The 19,601-nt window shown below is 37.6% G+C and overlaps 1 protein-coding gene across 2 annotated transcripts; it reads right to left on the bottom strand.

Annotated features, from left to right (window-relative positions):
* Positions 1-1,000: 1,000 nt before the first annotated feature.
* On the bottom strand, positions 1,001-10,946 carry LOC149830477 (transcription factor BHLH089-like). Of its 2 annotated transcripts, XM_090016540.1 has the most exons (6): positions 10,842-10,946; positions 10,291-10,711; positions 2,314-2,379; positions 2,105-2,173; positions 1,944-2,015; positions 1,001-1,368 (listed from the first exon to the last, which is right to left on the bottom strand). In XM_090016540.1, the coding sequence occupies exons 2-6, from the start codon at positions 10,600-10,602 to the stop codon at positions 1,240-1,242; spliced, it is 648 nt and encodes a 215-aa protein (XP_089872666.1). In that variant the 5' UTR covers positions 10,603-10,711; positions 10,842-10,946; the 3' UTR covers positions 1,001-1,239. The 2 variants fall into 2 exon arrangements, with proteins under 2 accessions (XP_089872666.1, XP_089872665.1); XM_090016539.1 differs by having other exon boundaries at positions 10,291-10,940.
* Positions 10,947-19,601: the final 8,655 nt, after the last annotated feature.

The raw sequence follows: 19,601 nt of genomic DNA, 5'->3' as shown, positions 1-19,601 counted from the left end.
CTGATAGCATAAAATTCCGTGGGTGTACCCCTTGCCCTCATAGAGACACCAGCTTGCACAAAAGGGTGACGCCTGTGGGATTTGAACTTAGACCGCCAGTCTAGCGGCCTAAGCCCATTCCACTACGCCAAACCCCTTTGGGGCAGTTTAGAATGACTTCAAAAGTTACATCTGGTAAAACATGCGTTGTTCTTGCATATGCAGGTTTAAGTTGGAAACCAGTTGATACCTAAACTGTTCTCAATCCGGTCCAATTGGTTCTTCATTATATATATAGCTCATCTGCACCAGCCATTTCTACCCATCATATATGTTCTTTGTAAGGTGTGCTCCGACCCAACCGACCCAGAACTGGACTCACTTGGTATCAGAGCCAATTCAAACCGAACATAAAACACACTAAAATGTATATGCAGCCTTGAACTTTAAGCTTGTCATTCTACACTAGGTATTCTTAAAATCACGAATATACACCCAAAAGGGGTTTGGCGTAGTGGGATCAGGCCTAGGTAGCAAGGCAGGCAGTCTAGGTCCAAATCCCATGGGCGTCATCCCTTCTGCAAATCGATTAGTGGCGACTCTCTGAAGGCAAGTGGTAAGCCTACAGAGTTTTGCGCTGCCAGGACAGTGATCATAAGTATGGCAGCCAGAGCGAATAGGTCTCTGAGGTGGTTTCTCCGCGTAAATATAAAAAAAAATGACGAATATACATTGTCCTAAATTGCCTGCAAGGGCTAGGTGGGTCGCCTTAAGGTGTTTAAGTTGAATGACGTCAAGGGTTCGATCAAGCTGCAGCTGCTGCACGTACCTTGCCTTAAGGGGTGAAGGAGGAGTCTCCTAAGTGAGCAAGAGAGGGCAGCCGAGGGGTTTTAACTGCATGGGTGTGGTCTATATGGCATAGCATCAATCTCTTCTGGGTCCCACCACCTGATCTGGGATTTTCCTTGATGAAAATAAAAAAAGGTCTTAAATTTTGTGTTGCCCTTCAACACTAGCATTATTTATTTTTCGATGGATTTTCATGTTTAATCAATGGAAGTTGTTTGACGTAGTATTATGTGAAACAGAAACACAGCTTCATCCTTGAAGCACAATAAAATAGAAGACTAAATCATGATTGAAGCAGATCCCCTAAACACTAAGAAGAAGATTAAATCATAATTGAAGCAGACCCCCTAAAACACTAATTTATACTATTTGCTTAGAATATGAGTCACATAAAGACTCACATTTGGATAATCAAGTTCCACTTTCAAATCCACCACCAACTTGCATGTGCAGCCATTCTTGGGGAGATCCTGGGCCATAGTCTCGTGCTGACTGTGAGCTGAATGCAACACCAACTGGCTCAAATGCCTGAACATCAAGCTGAAAAGTATAAAACCAGTATTAGGCATTGAACTTTGTAAACCTGGATAGCTTCTGTAAACAGAAGGATCCAAATCTAAGAGTTAAATAATACTTTTTCAGGACAAACATACATAAAAAGATGGACAACCATGCAGAGGTTCATTCCACTCACAGAAAATAGACCCTAATTATGCACTTCTGCAAACAATGCCTATCACGGATTGCAATAGGTAGAATCTAATTATCTTTAAAAGTCTGGCATTTGTAAATAAGTAATCAGATTGCTCATCACTTTGAGCAAGCAAACTTATGCAGCTTCAATATCTTGCATCCACTGCAGTAGCGTAGGTCTGTTTGCAAAACCTATAATAGGAAGACTGGCACAAAACATGTTCGAATTGTAGCATGAGAAGAAAGATCCAAACATGTGAATTAAAGATGCAGGGGAGCAAACAATTTAGAGGAAAGATAGATGTGCTTTGCAGTTTTGCACAGTCTTATGAGTTCTTCAGGAAATGGCTTTGAGAATCATTTCTTCAAAACGAACACCAATAATAGACCAAGGTAGTTCAGTATAGATTCCTTAAGCTCACATCTTTTGCTGGAAATGCTTCAATGCTTGAGCTCGTCCTTGAATTCACTGCTTCCAGCTTCATTGATAGAAACTACAGAACATACAAATACTGGTCAACATGGATCAGGCTAAAAAAAAGCAATAATCCAAACAGCTCTTGGATGAACAAAGGGGTAATACCTCAACCTGACACTGCAATGACTGTATGTAATTGATAATTTCATCAAGGACCATAGCCTTGCCAATTACCTGCAAAAGCAAAAATACAGCCTCCTGAATGATTTCCTGGTTCCCTCTACCAGACATCACATCCCAAAAGATATACAAAAAAAAAAAGAGAAGAATATACAAAATAAATAACAAGAAGGAAAGCTAGGCTTAGTTGTCACCGTATTGCATCCCGGGACTAAATCTTGCAGAATCTTCATACGCTCGCTTATCTTCTCTCTCCTAGCCTGCACAACATAGATGGCCGTATTCAACACAATGTAAAATAAATTTATAATCAGCTTATGTGGAACATCTATACGTGGTAATCTACAAACAATTGCAAAGAGATCAATTCACATGAGGCTACTACAAAATATTTCCTCATGGGTGGGGCAAGCTCTTTTATTCTGGTTTATGGTTTCTCTTGGCTATATGATTCATTCATGGGAGAGATCGAGCTTCAAGAAATAGTGAACGGCTGTCACATGTGTATGGGTGCGGGTGTGGGTGCGGGGGTGCGGCACTTTAAAAAAACTTGGTGCAGGGGTGCGACAAAAAAAAAAAAAAAATATATATATATATATATATATATATATATATATATATATATATATATAAAGTCCAAAAGTTGAACATAAATGACCTGGGTGCGTTGACAAAACCCAGGGTCAGGTTGACTGCATCGGGTGCGGGTGCAGGTGCGGCACCTAGTTGAAGAGTCCCTGTGACATAGGTGAACGGTCTTATCAATACAAAAATGTATAACTCCCCAGGAATTTCGATTGAGCTTATATCCATCACTGTAGGAATTGGGTTCAAGCTTTCCCCAGACCCTTTTCATTAATGGACTCTTGACGTCTATAAAGGAGTGTGCTTAGTTCGACAAATTCCTACCTCTATATTCATCTCTTCTTAGAAATGTTTGAATTTTCAAAACTCCATGGACATGCAGAAGAGAAATGCTATCCCCACTCGTACCAAGACAACTTTTTGTTCAAACAACAATTAAAGTGAAGCAGGGTCAGGAACAACAAATCTCTTTATGATAAACAGATCCATTTTGCAAATTCATTATTTCGGGTAGTTCCTAAACCAACAAATACTAATCAATAATGGAAGCTAAAAAATTTGCAGTCTTCACTTACAATGTCCACATCAGATCTACAATCTTTTTAAAAAAGCTGGTGTATCTATAGGTTTGGGAAAACAGCACAGATGTGAGTTTTATGTAGCCATATTCTGTGAATTCTAATGTCAGTGACTCATTACTTGTCACTGAAATGAAATGGGGATCTTCGAAACACAAGCTTAGATTCACAAGGGCAAGTGTCAAGAATGACACTAAAGCATAACCCTTAAAAATGGTATAACTGGAAACAAAATAAAAAAGTAAAAATGTATTCTTTATTGATATGAAAAACCAATTACTTAAGAAGCATTGGAATTAAATACAAGAGGGGCTGCACCCCTTTATATACACAGCTGAAAGAGGACTCAATAGAGCTGTTGGACATAGTCCAACAACTCTATTGCTAGTCAAGTCTGGACATGACTTGACTAGCAACAATCATTCTAGTTCAAACTGAACTAGATGGCATACAACAACAACAACAACAACTATGCCTTCATCCCAAAACAATTGGGGTCGGCGATATGAACCAAAAAAGAAAATCATTCTGGGTCCTCCACATGAATCCTTCTCCTCCAATCATTTCTATCCAATGCCATGTCCTCGGTGAGGTTCAAAGCATTCAAATCCTTTCCTATCATCTCCATCCAAGTCTTCTTAGGCCTACCTCGACCTCTTTTGACTAATATATTTTTCCATTTGTCCATCCTTCTAACTGGAGCATCATTAGGCCTTCGCCGAATATGTCCAAACCACCGTAAATGATTTTCTCTCATCTTATTTTCAATGGATGTAACGCCTACCTTCTTACGTATCTCCTCGTTTTGAATCTAATCTTTTATTGTATTTCCACACATGCATCAAAGCATATGCATCTCAACTACACTCATTTTTTGAATATGATGACATAAAGACAAAAAATAAAAATAAAAGGAAAAAATTACAGAAAAGAAAGAAATGAAAAATATATTTATATATTTATATATAATATATATATATGTATATATATGTACAGTTTTACATTTTAACACTCCCCCTCAAACTTATGGTACAATGAGCGAAAGTTTGTCTAAGAGAAAGTGAAATCGGGGAGCAGCGAAAGGCTTTGTAAAGATTTCTGCTAACTGATATTCTGAAGTAACATATGGCAGAGCAATTATCCCGTGTAGATATTCCTCTCTGACGTAGTGACAATCCATTTCGATGTGTTTGGTGCGTTCGTAAAATGTTCTGTTACTGACAATATAGATCACACTTTTGTTGTCACAACACATTTGTGAAACCTTTGTTGCTTCAACTCTCATGTCAGTAAGCAGTAGTCGGAGCCAAACTACTTCCATGGTCGTGGTTGTCATGATTCTTTATTCAACTTCGGTGGATGAAAGAGATACCTTATGCTGCTTCTTATACCTCCACGAGATCAATGATTCCCCTAAAAAGACACAAAAGCCAGTGGTTGAGTGTCTGTTATTGGGATCACCTCCCCAATCAGCATCACTATATGCAATTAAATCAAGAGAAGAGGAGAAAGATAAAAAAAGTCCTCGTGAAAGAGAGAACTTGATGTATTTGATAATACGCATGACTGCTCCCATATGAACAGAAGTAGGAGCATGTTGAAATTGACTTGCTGTGTGAACATATGCTATATCTAGTCTGGTAATGGATAGATAGGAAAGTGCCCCGACAAGTTGTCTGTAAGGAGTAGGGTCTACAAGAACTTCTCCATCACCAATCTTCATTTTAACATTAACAACTTCTGAAGTGTCAACTTTCTTATCATCAGTAATACCAGACTTGAAAACAATATCAAAAGCAAATTTAGTCTGAGATAATAAATATCTTCTAAGAGAATAAGCAACTTCAATGCCTAAAAAATATCTCAACAAAGCCCAAATCAGTCATTTCAAAATTAGATTTAAGAAGTGTTTTGATTGTTTCAACTCCTGTTTATCGCTTTTGGTGATGATCATATCATCCACATAGAGAAGAAGCACAATGATCCCTGCATCAGAATTCTTAATAAACAAAGCAGTGTCAGTTAAACAGAATTGAAAACCAATATCAATCATAACACGACTAAACCTATCATACCAAGCTTTTGGTGCTTGTTTAAGTCCATAAAGAGCTTTTTCTAAGCGAAAGACTTTACCCTTATGAATACTTAGACCAGGAAGGGGTTCCATGTATACTTCTTCAACTAGCTTTCCATTTAAAAAACATTTTTAACATCCATTTGAAAAATAGACCATTTTTTTATAAAAGCTAAGGCAATTAAGGTTCAGACAGTTGTCATACGAGCCACCGGAGCAAAGGTTTCTTCATAATCAATCTCATATTCTTGGGCATAACCTTTGGCTAATAAACGAACTTTATATCTTTCAAGAGTACCATCACTCTTGGTTTTAATTTTATAAACCCATCGACATCCTATAGTTTTCTTCCCTAGAGGAAGATCTTGAATATTTCATGTAGAAGCCTTTTCAAGTGCATCTAATTCAGCTTTCATGGCTTCTATCCATTTGATATCATTTTTTGCTTGAAAATATGTGGATGGTTCTTCATATGAGTGAATTAATGCAATAACTGCCCTATATGTGGGTGAGAAAGACTCGTATGATACAAACTTTCCTGGAGGCCTCGAGACTCGGGATGATTGTCTAGTTGAAATATTAGAATATCTTTCAAGTGCACATGGAGGATTAGACTCTTGTCGTCTGGAATATTGAATACTAGTATCTCTATGAACTTCTTCATTTTCAACATTAAGATCAATAATTCTTTGATTATCATCAAAGTTACACTCAAGGTCATATTCATCAGATGTTGATGTTAGATCTAGCAAAAAGAAGTACTCAGTGACGTCTTTTAATTTTTTAAAATCAAAGAAGCTCTCCTTTTCAAGAAAGGAAACATTTCTAGACACATATAGTCTATTATTTTTTAAGTCAAAACATCTATAACCTTTCTGTTTTTCAGCATATCCTAAAAAGGCACAGGGAATCGCACGAGGGAAAAGTTTATCATTTTTGTCAGTGAATATGAAACATTTGCACCCAAATATTCTTAGTCTAGAGTAGTTTGGAGAAATGTTCATAAGTTTTTCAATAGAAGTGATATTTTGTAACGAAGAAGATGACATCCTATTAATGAGATAGGTGACAGTTAAGGCAGCTTCTACTCAAAAGTCTTTCGGGACTTGATTTGCTATTAATAAAGTCCTAGTGGTTTCTATAATACGGCGATGTTTTCGTTCTGCCAGTCCATTTTGTTGAGGTCTATAAGGACAAGATCTTTGATGTGTGATGCCATGCAATTTAAGATAATTTTCAAAATCTGTTGATAAAAACTCTCTCTCTTAATCTGTGCGAAAAATAGTAATACCATTTTGAAACTTGTTTTTAACCATATTATAAAAAGTTTGAAAGTATGAAAATACTTCAGACTTATGTTTGAGAAAGTACATCCACGTATGTCGAGAGAAATCATCGACAAAAATAACATAGTAAACAAATCCTCCTTTAGAAATTACTAGTGCAGGACCCCAAACATCCAAGTGTATTAATTCAAGTGGTCTTGAAGAGAAAAAGGTTCTGTTCTGAAATAGTAATCTTTTCATTTTGCCGAGAATACAATCTTTACAATAAAATGATTCAGAGTTACAAAATTTCCCTAGATTTGGAAAATGTTGAATTTTGGCTAATGTGGATGACCAAGTCTCTTATGCCACAGTTTCAACTCTATTTTTTGAATATTATAACAAAAAGCTTTCTTCGACATTTTCAAAAAATCCATGTAATAGAGTCCTCCTTCTCTATGGCCTTCCCCAATCAGCTTGCCTGACTAGCGATCATGTACCCAACAACCATGAGAAGAAAATGAAATATTACACCCATAATCAGAAATTTGAGATACAGATAAACGATTTAAATTTAATTTGGGAACATGTCTAATTTCTGGAATAGAAAATTTCTTTGTTTTATAAATTTTTTCAAAATTTCCTATTTCTTCTATTCCAAGAGAAGTCCCATCAGCAGTAAAGACCTTGACACACTTGTTTTATTTTTAACACATTTGGATACACTTTGATTATTTGAGGTCATATGAAAAGATGCACCAGAGTCAAGGAGCCAAGAAATTTTACCTGGATAAAAAAAAGATGAGGCTGATGCATCGGTTGAAGCTTCAGATGAGGAAGAGGCACCTTTGATGAGAGGCTGAAGAATCTCTATTAGTTGGGCCAGGGAAACTGGTGCATCCTGATCTTTAGACTCCGATCCAGCAATTGCAGCTCTTTTTTTTCTCAGCTCCTTAAGTTTGGGACATTGTGGCCTGTAGTGTCCCGGTTCATGACAGTGATGACAAATAACTTTCTTCTTATCATAGTCACCATTTTGTCGGTTAAAGTGAAGAGACCTATATGATCGAACATGATTCCCTGGTCTAGAAACGGTTAAAACGGAATCATCTTCAATTTTTAAAAAACCTTCCCGAAGACGATTTTCTTCCATTGTTAACTCTACAATAGTTTCAACAATAGAAGGAATTTTTCCACGGTGAAGTAGTGCCGATTTAGTGGTTTCAAATTCCGTCCTTAATCCAGTGATAAACTGGTAAAAATGTTCAACATCGAGTTGTTTCTGACGAAGCTCGATGTCTTCGACATAATGCCACTTTGGTTCTAAAAGAGAAAGTTCTTTTCAAAATTCGAACAACCCATTGTAATATTCACGAATAGTTTTGCCTCCTTGTGTCATCATTCGAACTTTTTCTTGGAGGTTGCACACGTGTGCAATATCTTTAAGGGAATACATATTCTTAAGGTATTCCCATGTCTTATCGGCATGATCAAATTTGGCAAGACTTGAGCATTTTTTAATGTCAACGCTATTGATAAGTCATGCCATTATCTTCGCATGAGATATTCTCCATTCTTTCCATTTCTTCTCGTATGAGGCAATAGCTTTGATTTTCACTTCTTCCGATAGAAGGACCTCTTTATCTCCCTCCTTTTTAGTAAGAGATAGCTTAGGTTCCGAATCAGAACCATCCACAATCCCTCATAGGCCTTTTCCCCATATATGGTGTTTCATGATTGAAGCCCATGTTACATAGTTCGTATCGCTTAGTTTCATAGGCATGATGGTGACTTTATCATTGTCATCTATCGATTACAAGGAGAGAAAGAATAGGGATAGAAGATAAACAAGAAGGAAAATGAAAAAGAAAGAAGAAAAAACAATACAACAAGATGTGAAATCTTCCCCAATGAAGTGATAAAACACTTCTCTTCAAGTGGTGAACACTTTTGCAAACGGGTACGAAAACCGAGACAGCTTTTCCTCAAGATTTAGTACTTCTGCAGCTCTTATACCATGAAATGAAATGGGGATCTTCGAAACACGAGCTTAGATTCACAAGGGCAAGTGTCAAGAATGACACTAAAGCATAACCCTTAAAAAGGGTATAACTGGAAACAAAATAAAAATAAAAATGTATTCTTTATTGATATGAAAAACCAATTGCTTAAGCATTGGAATTAAATACAAGACGGGCTGCACCCCGTTATATACACAGCTGAAAGAGGACTCAATAGAGCTGTTGGACACAGTCCAACAGCTCTATTAAGAGCTGTTGGACTGTGTCAGTCCAATAGCTCTATTGCTAGTCAAGTCTCGGCAGGACTTGACTAGCAACAGTCATTCTAGTTCAAACTGAACTAGATGACATAAAGACAAAAAATAAAAATAAAGGAAAAAAATTACAGAAAAGAAAGAAATGAAATATATATATATATATATATATATATATATATATATAATAATAATAATATAATATTATTATATATATGTACAGTTTTACATTTTAAGTCACTTCAGCTTTAACTGGCTTTTTCTTCCTTGAAAGAAAGAAAGGAACTTTGCATCTACCAGCAAAAGAAAAGTAGATGGGGATGGGGCTTGGTAGGGGTTTTAACAATTATTGAAGCAAAATCCTTACTCTTTCTGCCAAACTATGGCTATCAGTAGCTTGTCCTCTTCTTGCTTTCACGTGGATATAGTCCTGCTTCGGTGCCTCTACTGGTTGAACACTTTGTTCCGTCTGCTTACTGTTTACCATAGGACTTGTTTCAGCTTCGACTCTCACATCACCATTTTTCTTTCCTCCTCCTGTCCCTTTTGGGCGTTTACCATTGTACTCAATCTGCTAAATACATATGAATTAAAGCAAAAAAAGGTGCCATGAGATGAATGTTATAAAAGCTTAAAATACTTCATTTGGACTCCGGCATCGTGCCAGTGCCTTTATGGGTTCAACCTAATCCCAACTCCATGATGCATGTGACCAAGGTCAGAGCCCAGCTGAATCCCAAGTTGGGCCGTGGAGTTGCAGAATGGAGAAGAACAAAGTTACTCAAGGTGACTGAAGTAATCTAAGCCAATCTTAAACCTGCATCATCACTAAAAATTTAATTTCAACACTGATGAATCAACAAAACTAAAAACTACTTACAACGATTATTTTCATAGACCGCCAGCTAAATATTCAGGTAGGCATAATGAAACAAAAGGCTAGCAATGCATTGAGATGCACCCATCTACACAGAAAGCTGGAGTAAGTGAGATATTGCATTATGGAGCAAGGTTCAATATCCCAGGTTATCCCAGTTTTTTGGATAAGTGGGCGACCACCATAGACATCCAAACAAGCAGGATACGTTAGGAAACTGCGTTATACACTAACACGCACGATCAAAGTTATCCAAGTTTTCTGGATTAAAGGTTCATCAGCACCCTCTGTAATAAGGAAAGATACATGAAAATTACCGCAATAAGATCCTTAGAATCACAATAATGAAATCAATCCTCAAAAAAAGGAAACAAGTTCTACTGCAATAAGATTCATAATAATGAAATCAAGTTCTACAGAAATCTCACATGAAAAAAAAAGTTTTGCTTAGAACAAGCAGCAAGATAAACCTGAAAAATGAAAGAAAAAACAAAACTGAGAATTGAAGCCGACAAACCTTGTTACCAGGGCTGCTACTCGTAATGTGCTCGGAGGACTCATCTTCCATCGTATCTCTTCGTTTCTTCTCAGCATTGCATCTACTAATGGGAGCTTCCCCACGACCATCAACCGATGCACCACAATTTTCGATCATCCCCACATACCCAACTCCCAAATTCACCTCAAATCTACTAACAAGCTGCTGATTGCTCCCACCACTTCGCAGAAACCCGACATTGTCCCCTCCACCGCCCCCATTCAAGCGCGAAATCGACCACATTGACGCAATCGAAGCGTTAGATCGAGCAATCAATGGCGCAGGATCCATTGCGGATCACCACATCCCCAAATTCAGAAGCACCCACCAACCCCAAATCCGTTGCTGCTCATCCTTTGGACTCAATCACCAATTAATCGATCGCTTCTCCTCAATGAAGCTAATGGGTACCCCAAAAGATCGAAGAAAAAAACAAGAAACACTGTGTTCATCATTTCAATGGATCCCAACAAGAGCCGAAAGAAGAGATTTGAGGATTCAATGCGGAGATCAACATTAGTGGGGCTCACCAGAAAGAGCAAAAAGGTGGCGCCAGAATGCGTTCGTGTGGGAAGGGTTGATTCGTACAGGAGCTTTGGTTTTCGGTTCGGTGGCAGCGAGAAAAACGAAAGGAGAGATACGAAGGGAAGGAAATGAGGCGTTTGGAAAGGGATGTATCGGTCGGGGGTTGGTTGGGTAGGTTTGACGGTACGGGGACCAAGCATAGTCACAGAAGTTAAAAACGGAAAAATATCGACAGTAAAAAAATTGCGAGAATTTGATTTTTTATTTTTGAAAATCTCGAATTTTTTGGCAAAATGTCGGCAATAAAAAACAAAATTAAAAAATGTAAAAATAAATTTTATAAGAAAATATAAATAAAAAACATTTAAAAATAAAACCACATGATTTTTTATGATAAATAGCCATTAAAAATGCAAATATCATGTTTAATTTGTGATATTTATGTTTTGACGAAAAAATCATGATATTTTGATTATATCACAAGAAATAACCATTTAAAACGTTCGAGTAATTTCTCGTGTATGATCGCGAGATTTGTCACTATGGGACCAAGTTCTTCACCAGCAGCCACCAAGCGAGTACGAGATCGCATCATTTGACATAGGGTGGGTCCCATCTTGTATCCAACCTTAGCCGTCCGATCAATAGTTAGGATGGGTCCACATTTTCACATTTATGTGGATTAATCTTAGCCGTCCAGATGCTTCAATCGGATGGTAATGATCGACTATATCAAAGGATGGAATCCTTTTTCCCATGGAGAACTGGCATCCAAACGAGCAAATGATGGTGTGCATGTGTGTGCGCATGCACGTGTCTGATCCATAGTGACAAAAGCAACGAATTGACAAAATCTTGGCAGCCAAAATCTAGCAAAAATTATTTTTTTTGTAAAAAAATAAATTAGATATAAAAATGATTTTTTATGAATAAATAAAAAATATTTAAAAATAAAAGTGGTTTTTACGATAAATAGTGGATAAAAACATAAATAAATTGTTTAAAATGTGATATATATGTTTGTGACAAAAATTACAAGAAATTGCCATTTTTTACTTTCAGTTTCTTTCTCATGAGATTTTCATAAATCTTACGAGATTTGTCACTATCACTACAAAAAAACTGTTGATTAGCGACAGAATTTAGCGACGACATTATGTCGTCGCTACTTAGCGATGGATTAATGAGAGAAATGCATTCGTCGCTATAATTGGAGAATTTTACGAAACTAGCGACATATTATATTTCCTCGCAAAATCCGTCGCTAAGTAGCAACAAATTTTGCGAGAGAATATTTTGTCGCAATAAATACGGCAGTTCGCGACGGATAAAATTCCATCGCGAAATAGCGACGGCCAAGGCGACGGAATATATTCTATCGCCTTTTTCGTTTTTTGAATTACGATGGCTTAGCGACGGAATTAATCTGTTGCTAAGCCGTCGCAAAATGTCGCATTACCCCTAATCCCAGCCTTCTTTTTCCTTTCTTCTTTCGCTGCTCCCGCTCCCGCCCGCCGCCCTCTCCCTCCTGCCGCCCTCTTCCTTCGGCCGCCCTATCCATCCCGTCGACCTCTCTGTCGGCCCCCACCATTCGCCGGAAGTCAACCTCCGTCAACCTTCTGTCGCCGCCGCCCGGAGGAAGCGCATGTATTTCCGGGCCCCACCGTTAAATGGATTGGGGGTCGACTCCGCCAGGTGGTCGACCCCGGTAGGGGGTCGACACCCTGCCGTGTCCGACCGGGGGTCAACCCCTTGTCATGTCCGGCAGGGGGTCGACCCCGGCAGGCGCTCGACCCCGACAAGGGGTCGACCCCCTACGGTTCCGGCAGGGGGTCGACCCCGACAGAGGGTCGACCTCGGCAAGGGGTCGACCCCCTGCGGTTTCGGCAGGGGGTCGACCCCGACAGAGGGTTGACCCCCTGTCGTTTCCGGTAGTGGGTCGACCCTCTGCCGTGTACGGTCTTCTCAGTCTGGCACAAGAAGACTCATTCGAATAGTGTATATCGATAATCGACCGTAAGTATTTTGTTTTCAATTATTGCATATCTTATAAATATTTTATATTGATATTTACTGTGTAACAATTCATGTGCAGCACGAGGTTTGAGCCACAAGAAGTAGTACGGGAGATTAGGAATTCACTTCTTCAACATCTACCAGGACCGGTTGTTCAATGGAAAGAGTACCCAAAAGAAGTGTTAGACAGATTGTGGTTCTCATTCACGGTATACAGTTGTTCCTCATAGTTAATGCGTTTCATATTTAATTTATTTATGTAATGTCTACTAACTTTCTAAAAATATTTGTAGGATTCGAATCGCTTCGCAACTACGGTGGAAGAAAATGATGCAAGGAAGGTGTGGCAGAAGGTGACTGCCAATTGATTTGCAGACATGCTGCACACTATGAAAACTGCAGCAAAAAAAGCATTTGGCGTAGTAGATGATCCATTACTGTGGAAGGGTCATGACCCTATTACTATCAGGAGAGATTACTGGGATGAAATGTGCGATAAGTGGGCGGGAGATGCATTTAGAAATCGCTCTGCGAAGGCTGCACAAAATCGATCGAAGATGCTCGAAACCCATCTACACACAGGTGGATCTAAGACATTTGGGAGCCACCTGAAGAAAATGGTAACTCATCAATATATAATATTAATTTTATAAGTATTGTTGCAAACTTGTGTACTAAATCTTTTGTCATTTAACTTCGCAGGAAGCAGAAAAAGGAGGCAGTGTAGCATATAAGGATGTGTTTGTTGAAACACATAAACGGAAGACCACGGGAGTCTTCGTATCAGATAAGATGAGAACGACAACGATATGTATTTATTCTATTAATAATCATTGCAATATATATGCAAGTTATTATAATGTTATCATTAATTATTAATGAATACTTCAAACATTATTTTGTAGGAGGCATATGAGCAACAGATGGTAGAGCGATATGGCGATGACGCTACTCAGCATCCATCCATCAATATATATATATATATATAGGCATGTTTTTGTTGCAGAGAGAAAGAAAATGAAAGGTCAAAATCAATCATTTTTCTTGTTGCAACCACCAAAACCGAGCCCCAAGGGGTTTGGAGTAATGGGGTGGGCCTTGGCTGCTAGAGAGGCAGTCAAGGTTGGATTCTCATGGGCGTCGCCTCTCTGCACAAGTTAATGCAGAGCATAGGCTCGGGGGCAAGGGTCCTAGTCTCAGAGTTTTACTCCGTTGGCACCACGATTGTAGGTATGGCAGGTTGAGCCAGCGCGATCAGGTCTTCATGCCAACTGGGTTATAAATTAAAAAAAAAAGGATTAGGTAAAATGGCACTTTACAAGGTTATTATAAAAGCGAGCACAAGATGTGATATTTGTCTTGTTTTTCATACAAAGGAGCTAGTGGATGCCATTACATATGACAGGTTTCACTTTCACATTAAACGTTTTACATGGAAGACTTTACTGATCTCCTCTTGACACTGAGCAAGTATCACTTCTGTGTTACAAATTTTTTTGAGAGGAAAATTTTTGTGTAAGACATTTTAAGTAAAATGTTCTACCCAATGTTGTTAAAATCGGTCTGAATCGGCTGATTCAGATCGGATCAACCCAATGACGATTCAAAGGGGCCTGATTCACAACCGATTCAATTTATTTTTTAATAATTTTTAAAGGTTAAAAAATTATTTAACAATTTTTTATCATATGGTAAAAAGTTGTCAATTCACAAACCCTTGGATTCGTTTCTGAGGTTTGTTTAAGAAACTGATTTATTTGGTGATCCAATTTTAACGACATTGGTTTTACCTAACTGGATTGGGTGACTACATGAATTTTTAAAAAGTTCTCAGTTCATGTAAAAACTTTCATGAGGAGTGGGTATACAAATGAATTTACATGTAAAAAAATGGTAAGTGGTGAAAAAAAATGAAACTCTTTTGAGTCAGTACAGTACTTTCTCATGATGATGATTTGACGTTTGTTTCAGTACTTTGTCAGAGTTGTCAGCTCAGTACTTTTTCATGTAAGTGGCATGAATCAAACAAAGTCTAAGTGTGCAGTTGGTACAACCTAAGCATTATGTGAAAAAGAATGCTTAGGCAAGAAAGTGCATCACTGTGACTCCATTTTGACTGCAAAGTTGTTTTTTTACATTTACTCTAGGGATCTGGCGACCTTTTTTATAAGAAAGGACATGAAACAAACGCCCCCCAAAGAGATGAGAAAGCCATTTTATAGATGAAAGTGCCCTAGTATGGCATAGTTCAATTCAACCTTTATGTGGGGATGCCTTCCAAACCAAACAAATGGATCTGCTATCACGTGTAAAGACTTGATTTTGGCTCTAAGTTAATATGTGGTGGGGATGAGTTGATTTGGTACACCACGTTCTGAGTTATTTGAGTTCCACATCCACAAAGTTTTCTAGGGTGTTAGGACCAACACCTTTCCGCCAAAAGATGCCCTGAATTACTGGGACAACTAGTTTGAGCAGGAAAAGGTTATCACAGCAAAGCACCATGTTCATCTTACTCTATAAAGCAAGCAGGTTGTTTGGCTTATGCCTCCCTCTACATTAGCTACTTTCTCCTTTAATTACAGATAAGATGATCAGATTGGTAATTCTAAAAAATATCAATTACCTAGTAAATGGGTCGGATTCGGATTGGATGTTAGCAAGAATCAGGTTTCAGGTTTAACAGATTGCATGATGCCATGCTTAGCATGCTCGAATAGTCATTTGTTACTTTTGAGTTCTTGCTACTGCTACTGTCTAGCAAGAGTTGATTAACACATTTAGGCTCTGTTTAGGAACTTTGAATTGGAGGAGCGGTGTGGCTCCCCTGACACCCTTTGTTGTGTGAAAAGATCAGGTGCAATATGATGCATTAAGCACCTGATCACCCTCCATCTTGGGGACAGGCATATCAGGTGTGGGGCCCAAGACCTGATGGAGGGTGATCTGGTGCTTAATGCACAGTTTTTGTGCAATCATATTGCGCCCAATCCGGACTCCTTTGTTGTCTGAGAGCAATGTGATGTGGTTTTCCCAGCACTGGCTGTTGTTTGGAAGCAATGGTGTTGCCAAAAACACTGAATGGAGTTCAGAACCCCAACATCACATTTGAGCACCATTCACAATGGGATATTTTTGGCAACTCCATCCCCAATATTACATTTTGGCAACACCTGAAAATCACAATACAAAGATACCAAACAGAGCCTTAATAAAAAAAACATCAACCTTAGTCATCTTTCATTTGTGAAATAAAAGTGGTAGTTCAACCTTCTTCATGATCGGGCAATGTATGAAGAGATGTTGGACATAACTTTTTTTTTTTGGCTAGGCCAACAGAAAACCCTTCCATCACTAACTGCACATTGGCAGGGCTCTAGTTGATAGAACCATGTAAGTCCTTAATACCCCAGCTTGATAAGAAAAAAAGAAAGTTGGTGTTAATCTTTACTCTTCTTTTTTTTATATTTATAGGGAGAAACTGCCCCCAGGATCAGAAACCTAGCTTAGCTGGCTCTACCTGCCGTACTTACATTCACTGTCCTGACATCGTAGGGTTTACTTGAAATCTCTTTTTTTTTAGTTATTTTCAATTATTCAAAATAATCAGCAAAGTTTTCCATGTCAATCTTAGTTGTGTAATTTTCTAGATTCTTTTGATTATATCTTTCCAGTTGAAACATGGATAAATGTGATTCATTGTTAGAAAATTTTGCCATCTCCTTCAAGTGAAAGGTGGAAAGATAAAGGAGCCAACTAGGTGCCCTAGTTGTAAAAGAGAGCAAAAGATTTTCTCCTTCAATAGCTTATTGCTCCCAAACTGAACAACATCAATCGAGTCAGATCGTACCTATCTTGTGTAAGTTAAGACAGTGATTAACATTGTTAAAAACAAGCCACTAGCATTAACTGTCCTCAATATAGCAGCCAAGCATGCTAGAAGGAAGGCTCATTGTACATAAAATTATTATCATTTTTTTGTACAGACAATGATGTAGATGCCCTAACTTTTGGCACAATACTGCAAGAACTAGAAAATATGACACAATATCCGATTTATTTTCGAAAAATGATTATACTGTACGATAAATATGTTGCATTTCTCGAAATGCCCTACAATTTTCAATACTCATATATAATTTTAAAACAACCTTTTTACCCTTCACATGCGATTTTTTAAATATATGTGAATTTTCTCTCAAATATATGACTGTTTTTTGTAAAACAATCTCTATTCTCAAATATGTATCTCTTTGATCCGACATCAAAAAATTATGTTTTTACAATCATTGAAAAGTCGACACATAGGCCTGCATTTTTTTTTAAGTCAGAACCAAAAACCCTTTTAGTGTTCTTATTTATGTATTTCAAAACCATAATAGATGCATGTTCTGTAGACTAAAACTGACGCGACTACACCTTTTTTGTCCGCTTTATACTATTTTTCAATCACATGCACTAAAAATTGAAAAAAAATAAAAACACATAAATAGATCAGGACGTTCGCTTTTCAACGTCACCAAGATCACCTTGATCTGATGAGCGGTAAGAGAGAAACGTCCTCTGAAAAATTGATTATTCAGATGTTTTAGTCCGTAGAACATGCTTCTATTCCAGTTTTAGAGCTCAAAAATGAAAATCCTAGAGGATTTTTGGCTTTTACTCAAAACAGAAAAGTTATAAGCCTATATCTCAGTTTTTCAACAACTATAAAAACACAGGTTTTAGACATTGGAGTAGAGAGATACAGTCTTGAGAACAAAAACTGTTCTGTAGAAAATATATATGTGATTTTTGCATATATTTTCTATGATTTTCTCTTAAATATATGTGGAGTTCCTCCTATATATATGATTTTCTCTTAAATATATGTAATTTTCTCTTATATATGTGATTTTTCTCCTAAACATATTATTTTCTCTTAAATATATATAATTTTTCTCTGATATATGACATTTTTCTTCTAAATATATACGAATTTTCTCCTTTATATTCAATTTTCTTCCAAATATGTAAATTTTATCCTAAATATATATAAATTTTATGAACAAAAAATCAAATATATAGGAGAAACTTTGTATATATTTAGAAAAAAATACCATATTCACAAATATGTCTAGCGCGCACATTCACACATATGCACATGCATGAGAGAGAGGTTTCATTTTTCTTTATCAATAAGAAGAAACTTGACTGAACAAAGAAACTGCTCAAAACAGATGAGGCCCACTATTCTTTCTTGAGCCCAACCAACAGAGAATTTTGCCACTAGAAAAAGTTGCTAATTTTAACCAATTATCTGAACAAGGTAGATAGAGCTCTAGAAGTCGGATCATAGTTGCTAGAGTGGAAATCGATATTGGTAAACAATGCAGGAATCGGAGCAAGAAACAGTTATTTCAAATTTTTGTAAGTTTAAAAAAAGAGAAAAAAAAGGCAGTATGAAAAGTAATTTACAAAGAAACGTGAAATCTTGTGAACATATGAATCGACATTCCTAGTCATGGGAATTGGGTTTTCTTAAAGGATGTCAGGATTCTCATGTCAAAGAAATCAAGATTCTTGAGACCATTGAAATCACAAGAATTGGGATTCTCATTCATGAAGATCTATATTCTCATCATAAGAATGGAGATTCTAATATTTAGAAATCGAGATGCCTTTTCAAGGGAATTGAGATTTCTGAATGCTTCCGCTTTCCACTACAATTCCTACTTGTTCTAAGCAAATATTGGTTGAACCTTTTTTCTCCAACTTTTGTGCACATTTCACACAGACTCGTCTCTTTTCAGCAATCTCAATCTCTTGAAAGCACTCGATAAATGTCTTGAAGACATTTTCTTTAGTGATTGGGTTCAAGTACTTTACAAAGTACTCAGGCCACACAAAACACAAGAAAAACACTACCTCGTGCAGCGATTTTCTATGCAAAACACAAAAAAACAGAAAATGGCAAAGTGACCAGCAATTTTATTTGTTTTGCGGGTCCTAAGTACTTTGTAAAGTACTCAGACCCGATCAATGGGTATGCTCAGCATTTTCCCATGGGCGCTGTTTAGAGTGGGGAAGCAGAGTTCTCAAGATGGTCCAGAATTTTGCATCTACCGCAGACCCTACATTAAGAACACTTCAAATGTGTGTTCTTTAGTTGAGACCGCTGACACTTTAGGCTTAGCCTCAACATGATTCATAGACATCAATAGGAAATATCATCAAACTTTTTTGGCTGGCAGAACCATGAACATGTGGTAGAGATCAATGCATTTTTTCACTGAATGCTCTCCACTGTTAAGGCTCTGTTTGGGAGCCTTGAATGGCGGTGTTTGACAGTTTCCTCCCATGTTCTCATGCTCTCTGCTGTTTGGGGAGCAGTGGTGTTTCCAAAACACTGCATTGGGAATGGAGAGTCAGCAGCCCCAACACCAATCACAAAAGGATGTTTTTGGCAACTCCATCCACAACACCACATTTTGGCAACATGGAAATGGTGTTTTCATATTAATGCAAGGCTGCCAAACAGAGCCTAAGTGTTATCTGAGCTAGTGCTTCTACCGACTGCAGAATCCTCAATGCCCTCCAAGGAATTTATCCACAAATTTCAACTTCCCTGCAGGCCATACAAAAACCTAATCACCTAGTCTCTACATGCAAAATCAGTTATTCCATAATCGAACTGCTTCGGGGTGATCCATAAAAACAACTGGATCTACTTTTCTACACAATCATGAAAATACTTGAATGAGATCAGC

Source organism: Nuphar pumila, chromosome 8 (genome assembly GCF_984573655.1).
Source record: "Nuphar pumila chromosome 8, dmNupPumi1.hap1.1, whole genome shotgun sequence".
Lineage (NCBI taxonomy): Eukaryota > Viridiplantae > Streptophyta > Magnoliopsida > Nymphaeales > Nymphaeaceae > Nuphar > Nuphar pumila.
Note: the sequence above shows the minus strand (reverse complement) of the source record. Positions and strands in the feature narration are given on the sequence as shown.